The 18,500-nt window shown below is 39.1% G+C and overlaps 1 protein-coding gene and 1 long non-coding RNA gene across 4 annotated transcripts; both read right to left on the minus strand.

Annotated features, from left to right (window-relative positions):
- Positions 1-306: 306 nt before the first annotated feature.
- Positions 307-5,081, minus strand: LOC120441783. Of its 2 annotated transcripts, XR_005614277.1 has the most exons (9): positions 5,035-5,081; positions 2,969-3,165; positions 2,757-2,870; positions 2,397-2,602; positions 2,155-2,279; positions 1,520-1,681; positions 1,156-1,280; positions 930-1,051; positions 307-787 (listed from the first exon to the last, which is right to left on the minus strand). It is a non-coding gene; the product is annotated as an uncharacterized LOC120441783 (long non-coding RNA). The 2 variants fall into 2 exon arrangements; XR_005614276.1 differs by having other exon boundaries at positions 2,397-2,870.
- Positions 5,082-7,247: 2,166 nt separating this feature from the next.
- Positions 7,248-12,497, minus strand: LOC120441995 (vascular cell adhesion protein 1-like). Of its 2 annotated transcripts, XM_039617698.1 has the most exons (7): positions 12,428-12,497; positions 11,915-12,298; positions 9,947-10,252; positions 9,299-9,553; positions 8,375-8,459; positions 7,736-7,775; positions 7,248-7,583 (listed from the first exon to the last, which is right to left on the minus strand). In XM_039617698.1, the coding sequence occupies exons 1-7, from the start codon at positions 12,468-12,470 to the stop codon at positions 7,506-7,508; spliced, it is 1,191 nt and encodes a 396-aa protein (XP_039473632.1). In that variant the 5' UTR covers positions 12,471-12,497; the 3' UTR covers positions 7,248-7,505. The 2 variants fall into 2 exon arrangements, with proteins under 2 accessions (XP_039473632.1, XP_039473633.1); XM_039617699.1 differs by lacking the exon at positions 11,915-12,298 and having other exon boundaries at positions 7,255-7,583.
- Between the last annotated feature and the right edge of the window lie 6,003 nt (positions 12,498-18,500).

An 18,500-nucleotide genomic window follows, 5' to 3' on the forward strand; every position in this document is an offset into this window, starting at 1 on the left:
TCTGTCAGGATAATTCTGACTATAAGATCACTGTATTAATCTGAATCCTTCTGAAATGTGCTGTGAATGAATGCTGATGCAATTCACTGTGGGAAAGCTGTTAATAAATGAATCTGTGACACATGCAACACATTCACAGAGGAAGAGGACACAAAGGGAGGACACGCAGAGACTGTGTTAAAGTCAGAAATCCAAACCTTTAGTCAAAAACAGGCGGCGGTTACAAACAGGAAGACAAGCAGTCCATTAAACAGTCTACAGGGTCAAACATACAGAGAATTCAAACAGCAGTAAAAAATAACTGGACACTGAAAAACTTAAAGCAATGTGAGATGAAACAAAAGGAAGCAGCGCAGTATATTCACTGAATTATCATCAATTACAAAAGAGAAAAACGAAGATTTCTAAGGATTATTTTCTTAATTGCAGTTAAGAGTGTGGCTGGTAAAGATGGAAGCATACAGAATGTAAACTGTGTGAGTTTGGTGAACTTTGTTAGTAACAAATGAGGTAAAAAAAAAACAAAAAAAAACCCAGACAAAACACAGAAAGAGACTCTCAGTATTCATTAATAATTAGAAAGCATCTAAACATTCTGGTTATGGATTTTTACAGTCTTAGTTCCGCTCGCTGTCATTATTATAATCATCATGATCAATGGAGAGGTCCTGAGGTGGGCGGGACTGTCTCTGGTGATGTCACCATGAAGGAACAGCGTCTGGCACGTGTTGGTGAAACATCCCAGTACACTGGTGTAGTTTCCTCTCCAGCTGTTTGACATTTGACACTTCAACATTAAGGGGAAGAAGAAGAAACAGTGTTAGGTCAGGTGACCACATGGTTTCTAAAATAACTGACAGGAAGTAACCAGGCCGTTAGAAATGGATGGCATGTGTATAGAGTTACTGTAGTTAGGTAACTCTACTTACCAAAAGCAGAAGCACACAGATGGCAGATCAGATGCTGAATGTTGCAGGAACATGCTCATGTGTGGTGATCATTCAGTACTGCTCCGGCAGGTTAGACAGTCCAAGACTGATATCCTGCCCATCTGAGAGTTTGAAAACACACATGCAAAGATTTAATTGTATTACAGTCAAAGTTGGATGTTCGTTTTTGTCCTTTAAAAATGTTTGTGTATTTGAAAGCACTAACATTTAAGGATGACTCGGATCGTCTCTCTCTAAGAGTGTCTCCTTTAAAGCGGAGACAAGTGTATCCACTGATCCACGTCACTTTACCTGGATGATGACTCCTCTCTCCCTCACTCAGAAACACTCCTAAAATAACCAAGCAAATAAATAATACTGAAGATTTACTCACAAAAACATCAAAAACATCTCCCTTTGATTCTATTTCTCCATTCCTGCTGAACATCAGGCAACAAATATCCCAGTAAATCACAGTAAAATGTAAAGCACATATTTTCTCTGCTTTGTCTGCAGAGCCCCTCTGTCAAGAAAAACATATCTGTAAGCATAAAACAAATATACATTTCATAACACGTCACTGGACAAACCTCGGTCAGTTGATTTCCTCTGTGCAGTGCAGACGAGCATCAGTCAGCAAGTCAAGGTGGTGAGATGGACTCGTGCCCGTTGTGACTCTGCTAGTTCTTCTGAGGAAACACCACCGTCTCTCCACACCGTCACCATCTGTGAGCACAAACGGCCGCTCTGCTCTGCCAGCATGTAGGAAATCAGATATCACACACACAAGGGTGAAGAAACATTAGAGCTCAACTTTGGATACTTTAGATCTACACAGATCAAAGTAGCTCTTAGTTTCAACAATCAGTGAACAGACAAACAATGATACCAAACTGATTCTGTATGAATACAATATAGTATTTTCAATACAGGTGTGAAATTAATGTATTAAAACTAATACAGATATATGTATATATATTTTTGATAAATTAGTTTGCTAAATTGAAAAAAAAAAAAAATATTTTCATTTAACAATTGCAACTGAAAGAAATTAAATGTTGAACAAAAATATATTGTCACATTCTGCATTCTCAAATACAAATTTCACAAAGTAAATTTTTGATTAACAGACAAAATATGAATTACAAAAAATAGTTGTATATTATTAAAATATTATGCAACCGTGACCAAAGTCAGAATCATCATTACAGTATTGTGGACTTACTGCTTGCCTAATAGTGATAAACTTCAGGGGAGATCATGATGACAGAAAACTGTAAACAACACTCTGAAGTCTGAAGCTGCTTTTCTTGTTTCTGTGACCTCAGCACGCTGACAGACTTGAAGTTGCTAAAGATTTTAAAAAGTGATAATTACAGGGAAGAAACTTCTCTTTTTCATCCATTTAATCAAACATTTGATGCCTCAGCTGTCTCAGTCCTAAAGCATTCTGCAACTACAACTAACCTGAGGAGGCTTGGATTTGGCTGCAGGTGCCCCTGTACATCCTTCTCAGCAGCACACATGTGGGTACCATTTAATCACACTTTTTCCTGAGCTTTGCTTCATCACAAGACTAAAGGTGGCATCCCGTGTCACAGTCTTATCATCATCCAATTGGAGAAGAAACATTTACGGTCATCCTGGTTTTGTTTTCTGATCCTGCAAAAAGACTGAGGACAACAAAGCCCAGAGAACAAGAGATACACAACATCCAACATTCAGACTCAACAGCCTCCATAAATGAAGAGCACCACGTTGGTCCCGTTATACTAGATATAAGCATACTTCACATTACTGTGTATGAATAATAATCAAGAGACAAACTTTGAAGATGCAGAGCATGATGTCCCATCATCAGACTGTAAACAAACATCCACCAGGCTTCTTTGTTGGCAGAGGTGATGATTCTCCCATCAGGGATCAGTAGCGTGTATTAACCTGTGGTATAAGCAGCAGTCACTGAAATGTTACTGTTTCAGATAAGAAATCTAGCACATAAAAGCCAGGGTGGGAGGGATCTCTGCAAACTGACTTACCTCTGCGAGTGTGAGGCTGTTCCTCCAGCCTCAACAAAAATCTGTGACTCTCCAGTCACAGACAAACAAAAAACTCCAGCTGGGAGATAGAAAACGCTGTCTGGGTCTTGCTGGATGTTGCTGGTCAGAGTCCACACATTAGCAGAGTGCTGCGTGGTCCCACTGACCCATGTGGAGAGCGACTGTGGAGAACTGTTCTGGCAAACAGAAAAGAGAATTAAAATGACAAAAAGCCAAACAGGATTTCCACAAAGACTCTCTTAGAATCAGCAATCAGAAAATCATTGGTTCATATTACAATTAAATATGACCAGGCTCCTTAAATGTAAGCAGTTAAGATCTGATTTCATTTACATCCTTCACACAGCACATGTGTCCAGGCTGTCAGGTAAACATAGAATTAATCTCAGGTAACATGACTCACAGTAGAGATTCAGTAAGAAAGATTGCCAGCTCTAATATTATTACCACACAATCCAAGGACACAACAGCTCAGATTTCTAGAAGTATTTAAACAAATGTCAGTCTATTAATTCATTTTCTTCTGAATATTCAATTCAGGTTCACAGTGGGAGGGTGGGGGGTATCGTGGAATTTTGTAAATAAAGTCTGCAACACAGAAAGAGCTGTGATCAAGCTATTTATTACTGCGCGCAGGAGAGCCAACACACATCAAACATCACAGTTCAGTCATGTCAGCTCTGCCACAGAACTGGTGCTCCCACTCCTTTGTGCATTCCAAGGAAGAGGGAGGAAGTTACAAACTGATCATACCACACTTCCCGCACCTCGCTATGAAACCTAACGGATCAATGGTTACGCTGTTTTGTGCCCTTGGCCTTATCAGCACCTGTAAAGGGAGTTGTTTTCTCAAACTGCTGATGCTGAAGTAAGTTCATCTAGTTTTAGAAACTTTCACTGAACAGTCTATAACAGTGTCACAACTAAGCATATGCATAAGCACTTAAATACTTTAAATGAGAATAATAGAAATTTCTATTACAGGAGCCAGAGCCTGTCCCAGTAGTCATAGGTAGAGCACACCTGGACAGGTACCAGTCTGTCAGAGGACTAACAGAGACACAGACATCAGAGTAACAAATCTATTTAAAATTAATGTAAGCTTGCTGCAGCTGTATGTATGAACATGTGTTTCTGTGCTCACAGTCCACCTCTCAGGAACCTGCAGTTCATTTTAATTCTACTTTAAACAGACCTCACAAAAGTCTGATGTGGCTGGATCAGTAGTCTGATTTAAGTACGATACCTTTGGCCAGGGATTAATCTGGTACATCGCTTCACTGCAGTCTTACATATTATCCCCACACCTGAATAAAAAATACTGATATTTACATATAACACATTCAGCTGATGCAGCCTGACTCAATCTGATTCCAGATGTTCAGCACACACAGAGACACAGAGGGACTGTTTAAAGTTTAGTGTTAACCTGAGTCACTGATCATTTACAGTATTACAGAGTCTGGCAGTCTTTGCATGATGTCCACGTCACTGTAAGTTTCTAGCTGACTCTCAGGTGTGACAGGTGTGCCAGCAGGAAAGAGTAATAATAACCTGCATCCTGAGGTTTGTCATGCAGGATTAAAGGAGCCAGGCTTTGTTCACACAGCTAGGATTGTATTTTACACTGACCCTGGGTCAGTATAAGTATCATACAGTTTAAACGAAGCACTGAAACTTGCACATATTTTATTATAGATGCATCGAAGCTAATCGGGATATTTACTGTTAATCTGTGGCTGCGATTAATCACTTTACTGGAAACTTTATTAACTAGTAACTTCATCAGTCATGACAGAAGCTAATATTTCTGTCCCAACATCGTTTAAACAGTAACAGCTTTACTCCAATATAAGCTAACGTTTACACCGTAACTTTAAGCTAGCACCATAAAGACGGTAAAACACGTAATAATATCTACAAATGCATCTTAAAGCTGTTATATTAGCACTCGCTGTATTACTAACATAACCACATTAACATTATTGACACTCGCTGACTTTTAATAGTCATTCTATAAATGCTGTCCGTTTAAATGGTCTTACCTGTAACACTGCTGTATCCACCGGATTCCAGCCAGAGTGGATTCTGGAGTCTTCCCACGCTCCTGTTAGTGATCCTCCATCTGGATGGATGATAACAACCTTCTGAACAATCTAGCAGGTGGATGGCCCACATCTATGGGACTGATTTCTGCTAATAACCCCCATTGTATGGACTGATAACAGCCGAAGCGGGTGAATAAAGTCACCCAGTTGCTAGCTGTACCATTACCCAGCATACACCTCTCCCTCCATAAATGCAATAAACGATACAAAAGTAATAGCCTATAATTAATTTATCTGCTGTATCTGCTGTTTCTCAGGTAGTTGTTTACATTATATAATATATTGTGTTCAGTACACGTCACTACAATGTGATTTCGGAAATATATAAATATACGAACAACAGGCTCTTCCGCGGAAATCTCTTGTCGTCAATAAACAACGATTAGGGAGCTCTATAGTATTCAATAGGAGGACCCTGCACGTCAATTCTCGACGCCAGGGGGGCACCCTGCGCGTCGATAAGTGAAGCAGAGAGAGCCTGACCATGCGTCACACATTTGACGAGTTGGGAGTGAGAACGTGTTGGCCCAACACAACATTTGAGGTCAATAAATACAAAAAGAGAATTTATGTTTCAATTACATGCAAAGCCTGTCATTAAAAATAATAAGTGTGCTTCATCTTCATTTTAGCGGAATTTAAAACATGTAATATGTTCTATAAGAAAAATGCACATAGATAGGAAGCACACAACAAAAATATTTCACAGGAAGTAAACTGCTAGTGTGACATCACTTTAATGCCTCATTTAAAAGAGTTGTTTTGTTTTTCTTTTAGTTCACTGCCATTATCAAACTATATATGGATCGGACACAAACATCCTGATTCTTATCAGGTTCCCTGAGATGAACTACAAAACAACAGTTCTCTGTACAACATTTGTGCGATACATTTCCACACTCATTTCTTCTGCACTGGCTTATTTTAGCCTTGCAAATTTTGAGCTGTTAAAACATCACATCCTGCTGCTGCGTGCTGTCCTGCACTAAGTCTAAACAAGGTCCAGGTTTCTGCTTCAAAAACTAAGTTTCATCATAATGTGCATCTTTATTTTCTGCTGTTTAGGCTGCTTCCTGAAGAGACAGACTCACACCTATCTTGAAATGGAAAGAAGAACTGGAGGAAAACTCTCCTTCACTTGATTTTGATAATATTAGAACAAACAGCTTTTACTGAAGACAGTCACAGAAATCCTCAATGCTTTGCCAATAGAGTAAAATTGAAAAACAGGAAGTTTAATTGCATTTTATGTTTCTTACGTAATTTACCACATTTAGCTCAATCAACTAAAACTCATGAACTCTGTGCAACATTATTCTTTTTTGAACTTACACTATTTAAACCTTGCCTTCACTTGATTTCTTTTCTTCATGTAAAAGTCATCCTACAGACTACTGATGCTGCCTAGCTGCATTCTCACCTGCCACCAACTTGCAGTCTCCTGTATTTTTCAGATTGACCTTCTGCATAGTTCACCAGAGTGCACCTTCTGCCACTCGTATATTTAACTCTACATTACATAAGTTGTTATATGTTACATGTCACTCTAAGTTTCATATGTTTTGCTTTTACACGGTAAGTGTTTTTCATGTAAATCATGTTTTCATATAAAAGTGAGCATTTAAGTTCCTAAATCTACCTTTGCTTCTGCTACAGTGTGCTATAGTCAGTGTCCTACTGACAACATCTGCAGATATAAATAAAAGTAAACTATAACAAATATGGTACTGAAGTCAGGATCTTTTTGAAACAACATATAATAATCTAAATTCATGGGTGCAATTTATACAATGTAGCAATTTTCTACAAACCCAGTTCTAAAAAACTATGGGGATGCTGTAAGATGTAAATTGAAAACAGAATTAAATGATTTGCAAATCTCATAAGTTGATATTTTATTCACAGCAGAACATAGAACACATATCAAATGGTTAAAGTCAGGAAAAGTACTATTTTAAGAGACAGAAAAAGGTCATACTGAGTTTGATGGCAAAACATGTTCCCCCCCAAAAAACAGAGACATTCAGCATTTCCTGTTCTTTTAACAGCAGTCAGTAAAACTCGGGGAACAGAGGAGAGCATTTGCGTAACTTTTTGCAAAAGAATGTTGTCCCAGTCTTGTCTCATACGGTTCAACAGTGTTCGGTTTGTCATATTTTTGGTTTCAAAATGTGCCAAATGTTTCCAGGTGGTTAAAGGTCTGGACTGCAGGCAGACCAGTGCAGCACCCAGATTCTTTTACTATGAGTTCAAGCAGGTTTAATAGATACATTATGTGATTCATCTTGCTGTAATATGTATCAGCAGTGATGGTGCCTTTCCAGATGTGCAGCCTGCCAATTACATAGGTACCGAAGCACCCTGATTACCTGTCTGTATTACACTGTTGCCTACTTGCTGTCCTACATTCAGTCTAAAGAAGGTCTCTGGTTGGAGAAGAAAATCTGTTCATAATAGCCGTCCTCATTTTCTTGAAGACACAGATTCTGTAAAATAAAACGCACCAAACTTGAAATGTTATGAAGAGCTTGAGGATACAATAAGGTGACACTAACATCTACATCTAAAATCTGCTTTTGAGCACAGTCACGCTAAGCCTTCATTTTATGAGTGCACAAACTACAATCATCAAACCTACCTGTGCCTGATGTGAAGCTTGACGTGTTGATTTTAGTCGCCTAGAAGTTACAGAGATGTAGTCTTTAATCATCAGTAATAATGATAATGATAATGATAATAATAATAATAATAATAATAATAATAATAATGATGTCTTGAGCAATCTACCTGAAACATTTCCTACAAGCTTAGTTGAACAGGTCAGTCCAGAATGCATCGCAGCAACACAGTCATGGCAAAATAAATGCTTACGTCTTTACATGCTTCAAAATATGTTTTGAATGTTGTGGAATTAATTAATTACATAACTTAGAAACTCACGAAGGGAACTTCAGACACACAGGAACGATAAAATGTATCATATCATCATTTGCATGAAAAAATGTTTCTATTTTGTGGAATATTTGAGCATCTTATGATAAAATCTGAAGAAAATTCACATCTGTAGCTTTGTTTTCCCAGTGATACAAAAACTGAAATACTGAAGCTATAAACTTAAAAATATACCTCAACACTTCCACTGGTTTTAGTTAAAGTTCAGTCAAAATGAAACAATTGACAGTTTCAAGCAATATCACAAGATAAAGAAAAATGAGACAAAATTCGATATTCCATGGATGGAATAAATCTGGACTGGACATTGATCTGAGAGTCTTACCAAAACACAAAAACCATACAGATGAGTACGATGATCCCAGTGATCCCTCCTACAGCAGCCCCCCATGATAAAGGCTGATGTGTTCCTGCAGATATAAAAAGGTTAGTGACAAATGCACTAATGTTGTTAAGAGGGTGAAAGCTTTCCTATTAACTTAATGATCTCAGTCACTACTTTCATGTCTTATTTAAAACAGCATCATATTCAATGTTGGTGCCACAAACTTTGTGGTGATAAGGTTGTGTCTGCATGGTGTTGTATGTCTATTCCAGGGATTTGGGTTCATGTGGGAGGTTTTAATGAATGAGTGGGAAATATATTCACCTGGTTACCGGTCTGGCAACATGGAGAACGGGTGGGTAGGGAGACTGTATTTTTTTTGCTGACTGTGTTTGTTTGTGTATGTCAAATGCTTTGCCTTCTTCAGATTGCCCTCAAGTAGCTTGCACGTGCTTGCACTTTACTGCAATGTGGATGGATGACTGAAATATGGAATAAATGCTCAATGGCAAATGAATGGAAGCTGGATTGTTTGCTGGTCTATTTAAGAATGAGTCAGCAAAGCAGTTCTCCCTACTTCATCCTCTGAGTGACCTAATTGATATCAAGTCACTTCATTCAGTTCAATAGAAAATAAAGCATTCTATGCATTAGGGCAATGCATGCAGCCTGAACAAGACAAGCAAGCAGTTGATACTAATGTATTATGGGCTCTTTATTTCTTTTGTTTGGGATTGAATTTTCTGAGGATGACATAAAGCTCTTGGACCCTCCTGACAGTGCTTTCATTTCTGTACATATGGATGCATTCCCATTATTCTCACCAAACTTTCTTCAATAAATTCAAACCTGTTAATCACAATTCTGCATACAGTTTATTAATATTAATAAATGATTGATTCTTGTGCTGCTGTCTTCATTTACCTATTGGATGAATCTCTGCTGATGTCTGATTACCCAGATCATTAGTGGCCACACAGTAATAAACTCCTCCATCTGTTACATTGAAGCTGTAAATCTCTCCTTCAGATACTTTCACAGCTCCATCTCTGCTCTTCTTGAACCAGGTGAAGCTGCTGACTGGAGGTTTGGCTCTGCTGGAGCAGGTCAGCTTCACCCAGCTGCCTGCTGACACCAAACCTGATGGACTGATGGATGCTGAGGTGTCTTTAGGAGCATCTGGAGAAAAAGATGTGAATTCGATAAATATTTTACATTATAGTATTCAGTAGGGACTTGTGCATTGCTATGGCATGCTTTCTCTGCACCTCCGTCTGCACTTGGAGATGAAAACTTGCAGCAGAGTTAAAATAAAGGACAGACGCAGAAAATCTTTACCACCACCAGGGCTAATTTTAAGCTCCCTTTTGCATCACATTTAGACTTTTATTTATAGAATTAGTTTCACATTTTGATTTCTCTAACACAAACATTGCAGGATAAATTAAGTATTTTTTTTCTTCATTTTTTAAAACAATTTTATGTACAACTGTGAATAAAAATTACTTATAAATTATATCCCGAAAATCATGATGAGCTGGCAGGTTCAACAACAAACTCTGATCATCTTACATGAAACACTGAGAGTCTCTTCTGTCTCTGCTGTCTTGGTGTCTTTTCCTTGGTTCACAGGATATCTGGCAGAGCAGCTGATCTTCTTTCCATCATGTGTGTCTGACAGAGTGATGGTCTGCTGGATTTTAGTTGTAAAGCTTCCATCTGTGTTTTCCTTTGTTTTGTTGTGAGAGTCTTGTGTGAGATTCCAGGTGAGTTGAGGAGGGGAGTGTGGACAGGGAGTGAGAGCTGAGCAGGTTATAGTGACAGACTCCTTCTCCTTCAGATCACCTGGGATTGTAATATTGGGCCTCCAAGGAGAATCTGTGGTTTTAAAGATGTTGCAAATACATAAAGATAAATACAGTGTATAATACACTGTACTTGTCTAATGTAAAATCATTTGTTCTGTTAACAATTTATTTAAACTCTACACTTATCACACTCTAATCCAGTATACTGCATTGCACTGCACACTTCACTTTACACGGTGATTATGAACCACTCTGTTGTCACATGTTTGCTGGTGCATTGTTTTTGTTTTGATTTTCAAATATTTTTAAGATATGTATTATCATTTGTATTTTACTTTATTGAGTTGATTTTGATTTCAGATTACTTTTTATCTCATAAAGGTATTTGTTTTGTCATCTTTTCATATCTTACAAATAAGTTTAATTATTAACTGTGTAAGACCCAACCCATCAAAAGATAGCCAGAAAATTCAGATTTTTTTGGAAATGAGATGTTTATTAACCCTTATAACAAAATCCAATTTTTTTTTGCTATATCATGTGGTGTATGATTAAGATTTATTATATATTTATTATATTTTTTTTTGTATTGCATAAACTGTTATGCACTACTGTTTCTTAAAAGCAAAGAACCTGTAAAGCAGGAGAGTTTTAAAGAGTTTTGTCCATAATGTTTTGAAATTATAGCAAATATTGATCATGTTGATGAGATAGAGGTTATGATACAAAGGGCGTCATAGGGTTAACATGCATGGATATAAAAGGAGTGAGGCCTGTCAGGAGTAATTATGTGAAGGGAAAATACAGATTAAACCAAATTGGCAGAAGTTGTAAAAATCTTAAAATCATTGTTGAATGACTGTGATCCTCATGCCCTCAGGTCAAGCTGCACTGAACACAGACAGTTCTGTCAAAAGAATCACTGGATGAGCTCAGGAACACTTCTGAAAGCCAACAGTAGAGCTGGATGCAGAAATGGAAGTTAAAAGTCCATTCCTGCTCTGAACACATTTAACACGAAGCGAGACGGAGATTAAAACTGGCTTTAAACTAGTCTGTGTTCTGTACGGACCTGTCACGCACTGAAACTGTTTTCAAAATGTTATGAAACAATAAAAACTATGATACATACTGACTGCTTTGGAAAGACTTCTGTACAGTTAAGAAATAAAATGTAAATCATGAAAATCAATGTGACTGTATTGAAACTTTTAGGCTGAAAAAAAGATATTTTAGAATACAGAAAAGTATTTGAGATGAGACTGTGACAGCACTGAGCAGCTCCTTCAGTGGGAGACTGCGGCACCCACGGTGTGGGACGGAGAGATTTCGCAGGTCTTTCCTCCCCACTGCTGTCAGAGTCCACAATAAAGACTTTAACTGATCAAACACACACATCCACAAATGTGCAATAACACTAATGTGCAATAATCCTATCTGGCATAGTTGTATTTTTTAATCAGTTGTATATAGCATTTGTATTCTATTTTTATCTTATTGTATATTTTATTCTATTTTATTCTACTGTACAGTTGTGTACTGTATTTATTCTTATCTTATTTTATTCTAATTTTTCCTTCATAACTTTTGCACTGTCCACTTCCTGCTGTGACAAAACAAATTTCCAATGTGTGGGACTAATAAAGGTTATCTTATCTTATCTTATCTTATTTGAATGTGGTTTAGTGTCATTTTGTTATTAAACATTACTATTTAAAAAAAAATAACTCACCTCTGACTGTTATTTGAAGAGGATCACAAGCAGCTGTTGCCTTGAATGTTTCTCTCTCTACTCTGAAGAAGTATGTGTCTGTGTATGTGGTAGATAATTCAGAAAACAGAGTGGTGCAGTCTCTCTGACTCAGGTTCCCAGTAATACTCAGTGGATAGATGTTAACTGCTCCATTACTGTTGAAGATCACATTGTTTTTGATTTTGGTAATATCAGAATTGTTTTTAATCCACACTCCCAAAATTTTTCTTGTTCTGTTAAATTTCTGTTCTTCTTTGGGTCTGAAGCTACATGGGATTTGCAAACAAGATCCACTCAGTGCTTCCAGCTTCTTTGGTGCAGTTATGAAGAGTGCTGGTTTAACAGAACAACCAGCCAAAGCAGCTGTAAATACAGTGTCATGATTAGTAAACTGTTGACTCTATCTTCACTGACCTTTCAGATTTTGTTTGTTAGTAAAGTTCAGATTGTAAAATGACTCCATGTCTGTGAATGACTGAACAAACAGCTCACCTGGAACAAAGAGGACAATCAGCAACATGCCGACTGTCACCATGTTCACACACAGGAACTTGTTGAAACCCTGAATTACAAACACACATCAGATATTTAATCACTTGAATTATGGATTTTGAAGAGATTATTCATTATTCTTTAAACAAATATATAATCCAGACTTCCTCTGTGCAATACGGGCTGTCATTCTTTCATAAGGAACCATTATTAACAACATCTGACATGTGAAATATGAAAACAGTAATAATACTACAGAGTTTGTTTTTGTGAGTAAAACTAAATCACCAGGAAAGAAAATGACATAAATGTATCTGTCAGTGCACTAAAAGAAGAATCACAAAATAAAAGCTTTAGTTTCATTAAATAAAAGCATCAAATGTTTCCTTACCAAACAAGTCCCAGTTTATTCTCACAGTTTTAGTGTGAAATGAGGCAAAATTACAATAAACCCTGTAAACTAGTGGTCAGCATATGAGAAAGAAGCAAGCACTAACATACCCACTGACTAAACAACACGATGCACTCATTTGTGTCCTTCCTGCTTAAAAGGTGAAACAGGGGATATGACATGTCAATCTATTTTTAACGTCTGAACTCACATTCACAACCTAAAAGATTTTTTTCAACTTCACTCCTTCAGAGCCTGCAAACTTAACCTTAGTTAAAATATTTTTTTAAAATCCCAGTATGAACGTCACTTATTATGAGGAGTTATCTATTACAAGCTGTTAGGGTCATCGTAAAATAATATTCAAGTACTAAATAATACTAAGAAAAATTGATTAGTAATAAACTCTGAAACTCTTTGTCAGTTTATTTACCTTTGCAAAGAAATCAACAACAGTACAGACAGCATGACCACAGTCTGCATGCCCTCTGACACACAGAGAGATTGAAAGCCCAGAATATTTACAGAGAGAAGGTATCTACCTGCCACGATCACAGAGTACATTTAGAACATTTATACAACAGAAAACTCATCAACAATTGCTTTAAAGATTACATGGAGACACAATAAGACAATTTAGAGAATTTCATTCTGTAAAGTCAGCTTTAGACAGAGAAGAAGAAGAATCTTAAAAATTTCATTAATCATCTATATTAAAACTTAATATAGATGATTAACATAGACTATTAGACCCATGAAGTGATTCACTGACATCTGAAAAATGATGTGTTGATACAGCTCCTGAATTCTCATTAAAGATACAAGACTGAACAGTTTGTTTCTGGGAAGAAAACACTAACTGAAAAACTGTGTCAGAAAATACAAATGTGTGGCCAGGCGCTCTATCAGACATATGTCATGATCGGCTGTGTGCAGGCAGGAAGAGGACCCAAAATGTAGAAATCACAACACATGGGAATAACTCAAAATGCAGCTTTATTGCTGACACACAGAAATCATACAGGACTAAAGTAAACTGGAGAGGGAAAAACTAAACTTCACCAAGAGGCAAACAAGGAAGCATGAGGGAGGACACAACACTGACACAGAGAAACACAAGGCTTAAATACACTGGAGAATAACCAAGGGAATGAGACACAGAAGGAGAGCACAGCTGGGAGAAATCAGACATGAGGAGACCAAAGGGAAGCAAAACTCAATACATTCACCAAAAACACAGACTTTCAAAGTAAAACAGGAAACGTAACACTGAGACGCGGACTTGACTAGGGGATACAGCTGACAGGGGAGACAGCAACTAAGAAACACAGAGACCAAACATAAGGGAGGCACAGAGAACACTAAACACTGGGTCAATGGCCCAGGACCGTGACAACATATGCAGGGAGGTTATGGATAAGATGGGAGTAAAAAACGGATCCAGGGGTGCTCGCTGTTATGTGTGGGACCATTACCATCCTGCACTATCATCAGTGTTTAAATCACAATTACCAACAAAAGGGAATTGGTCAAATTTGACAACATATGAAAACAGATGACAGAATTAATTCAGGAAGTCATTACAGGATTTAGGAGGTTGGTGGATAATAATACACCAAAATGGATTTTCATACTTAACTTTGAAGGGATGATATGAGCTCAGAGTAAATGGATGACAACTTAAATTGCACTTGTAAATCACTGATATTCCCCCACCACAGCCTGAGCACCTCGGGGCATTCAAATATTTGTAATTGTTTTGGCAAAGTTCCTTTAGGGGGCAGTAGTTATCAGTGGAAAAGCTGTTTAGGGGCCAGACTTCAACGGACAGTCGGGTCTGCAGAGCGGATCTTCCCTCCATCCAGGACCTGTACAAGTCCAGGATAAAGAAACAGGTGGAAACATCACTGCAGACGCCTCACATCCCAGAAATAAACTGTTCAAACTGCAGCCTTCAGGCAGGTGCTACAGACCACTGTTTACAAAAACCACAGAGACAGTTTCCTCCCCCAGGCTGTCACTCTGATGAACACTGTGAAATGACCCACTCTTACATCATTCAGCTCATAACACATATGCATATTACACCACTCAGTTTGGCACCACTACTTTGTATAGTTTCTTAAGACTTTGTGTAACTTGCATTTGTTCCTTGTTTGTGTGCACAAACTTGGCCAAATAAAGATGATTCTGATTCTGAATCTAACACTAATGTTAGGAAAACAGCTGAAACTGTAACAGAATGGAAACTGACAGGATTGTCCAAGCATCATGCTGAAGCAGTCTTACATAAGATTAGGGTTAGATCAGTGTTCATGGATAAAATGCTTGACCTTAGAGTGAATCAATCAATCAATCAATCAATTTTTATTTATAAAGCACTTTTCATACAAAACAAACTGTAGCACAAAGTGCTTTACATGGTTAAAAGCAGCCCACCCCACCCCACCCCACCCTCCCACTCATTCCCCGCACTGTCATTAACAGAAGCGGTCATGATACACAGGGGGTGCAGTTTCCCCCTCCAGGGGCAAGGGTACCTAGACTCGGGGCTTAGAGTACGCTTGGGGAGTGTGATTGTGTGTACAATGTCTCTCTATGTCTGTCTCCACGTTGGGTGAGTGTTGAGCAATTGTATATGAGAGCATGAGGGTGGGAATAGATGTTTGTATCTGTGTGTGCCTGTTTGTCTGTGTCTATATGTCAGGTTGGGTATCAGACGCCACCTCTCTGGGGACATCTCAGGCCCTCCAAGGTTTGAGGCCCATCTCCCCACCACTTCCCCTGCTGGTGGCGGACGCCCTCAGACATCGGTGCGTTGGTGGTTCTCTGTGTCCGGGGGTGGGCGCCCAGGTACCCACCGGCTCACTCCTTGGCGGCTGCTTATTGGGGCCTGGAGCCTGGGGCTCGCTCGGGCCACTTTGGGGATGGGGTGCCCTCTGCCTCACGGCCCGGGGCTCGGTCACTCAGGCACAGCTGGCTGCCGGCGGAGCTCACGGGCACGTCACTGCAACCCCCCCTGGCTTCTGCTCCGCGGCTGCTGAGTGACGCCTCATCTGGGACTCTCCTCAGCTCTTTCTGGGATAGTGGCGCTGCCCTCTGTTGGTCTTCCTTGGTCTCTTGTGTTCTGGGGGCCTCTGGATGTCTGGAGTCTTGATCTCCTCCATACCGGCTTCATGCCCTGGAGGTCGGGGCAGTGGCCCCCCACACCCTCTAGCAGATCATTACATGAAGGAACCTTTTAAAAACAAGTGCGTTCATGCTCACAGGTGTACACACGGGTGCTCACACACACAAACTACACCCTTTTTGGCTCCTACCTCAAAGCACACTGTGCGCTGTCGATCTCACGTGCTGCACAATAATGTTTAATATTTAGTATTTACTGTCATATTCCCATATATCATTGTGATGTTGTTTATTACTCTCGTTTTCTTCTGCTTGCTTTCTTTTTCTTTCTCAACAGGTGATCCAGGTGATCGATATATGTATTTTTTGTCTGCTTATTCTGTTGGTTTTGGTTTTTGCCCTTTTCCCCGTCCCTCTTCTCAGGTTTTTTCTTTCCCTCTTTCTTTCTCCACGTTCTCTCCTCCAGTCAAGTCTGTCCCGTATTCAGCAAGTGAAAATAAAATAAACAATAAAAGTTGAATCAAATGGACCATTACGGCAAGGCTGGGATGGTCCATTTGGTAAAGTAAATCATTTGGGCATCTTTCTTCGCCTTTAGACAATAATTCTGATGGCAAAAGAACGAAACGGGACAGGTTAAAAAAAATAAAATAAAAAAAAATGATACACCCCCACACACACACACACACACACACACACACACCTAAAGAGTAAAATTGGGCTGGTGCGCATTAGCCAAGTGAGGAAACACTATCACAGGGGCCGTCTGCACCGGGCCGGTCACAGACCGCAGCCTCCAGGTTGGGCACACAGCAGGAGGGAGGCAAAGAAGCCCCCCAGCCAGGCTCAGAGGACCCACAAAGCCCCAGCAGCCACGGTCGATCACAGCCCCGGTGCAGAGAGCCCCCTCCGAGGAAACACTGGAGATATGACCTAATAAGAATATAAACAGGATAAAAAGATAAAATAAATAAGAGTGGGATATAATATAAATATAAGTATAAACAGAGTAAGAAGATAAAAAATGAAAAAGAATACAATCAATAGGTATTAGGTAAAACTAAATTAATAATATAAATAGAATAACAGGATAGAATAAATAAGCATTAAATAAATAAGCGTTAGTTAAAAGCTAAATTAAAAAGGTGGGTCTTGAGCCTGTTTTTAAAAACATGTACGTTCTCTGCGGCCCTGAGCTCCTCCGGCAGGCTGTTCCACAGTCGAGGACCATACCACTGAAAAGCTGCCTCTCCGTGAGTATGTGTCCTGACTTTAGGGACAATCAAAAGGCCGGTACCAGAGGACCTCAGGGTCCCTTGAGGGTTCATATGGTAAAAGCAGATCTGAAAGATAAGAAGGCCCAAGACCATTAAGACATTTAAAAACCAATAAAAGAACTTTAAAATTGATCCTGAAACACACGGGGAGCCAATGCAGCGACTGTAAAACCGGTGTAATGTGGGCCCGCCCTCTGGTCTTCGTCAGCACACGAGCTGCAGAGTTTTGCAAAAGTTGCAAAGGTGAAATATTCTTTTTGGGGAGACCAGAGAGCAGGGCATTACAGTAATCAATGCGACTGGTAATAAAAGCATGCATCAGCATCTCCGTGTTGGCCCGAGAGAGAATAGGGCGGACTCTGGCTATATTTTTAGATGATAAAATCCAATTTTGGTTACGTGTTTAATATGTGGGATAAAACCAAGCTCAGAGTCAAAAATAACACCCAGGTTTTTCACTTGTAGTGAAGGGCATGAAAAATGCCTGTAATTTAGACAAGAGTTTCTCTCTGAGCCTCAGGACCGATGATTAAAACTTCAGTTTTGTCCGGGTTAAGCTGTAAAAAGTTTTCTGCCATCCAAGATTTTATATCTAAAATACAGTTAAAAAGGGCATCCATTGGTCTGGTGTCATCAGGAGACACGGAGATGTACAGCTGAGTATCATCAGCGTAACTGTGGAAGTTCACTCCATGCCTCCTGATGACGCCGCCAAGAGGGAGCATATACAAATTAAAAAGTACAGGGCCTAAAACTGACCCTTGAGGCACACCACATGTCATTTTATGGATCTTAGAGGAGCATGTATCCATACACACCATAAAAGTTCTGTCTGAGAGATAGGAAGTGAACCAGTTGTGTACAGCACCAGAGAGGCCCACCATGTGTTTCAGTCTGTTTAAAAGTATAGTGTGGTCTACTGTATCAAAGGCTGCGCTTAGATCCAGTAGCACCAGGACTGAGACCTTTTGGGAGTCCCAGTTACATCTAATATCATTTAAAACCTTTAGGAGAGCGGTCTCTGTGCTGTGGTTCACCCGAAATCCAGACTGAAATATTTCTAGGATCTGTTTATCATTCAGAAAATCATTAATCTGAATAAAAACAAGTTTTTCTAAAATTTTACTTAAAAATGGTAAGTTGGATACAGGTCTGTAGTTATTAAAATTATTGCAATCCAAATTGCTCTTCTTCAGAAGGGGCCTCACCACCGCCGTTTTAAAGTCAGCTGGGAAGACACCCAACTGAAGAGAGCAATTCATCATGTATAAAAGCT

Source organism: Oreochromis aureus, linkage group 9 (genome assembly GCF_013358895.1).
Source record: "Oreochromis aureus strain Israel breed Guangdong linkage group 9, ZZ_aureus, whole genome shotgun sequence".
NCBI classification, from domain to species: domain Eukaryota; kingdom Metazoa; phylum Chordata; class Actinopteri; order Cichliformes; family Cichlidae; genus Oreochromis; species Oreochromis aureus.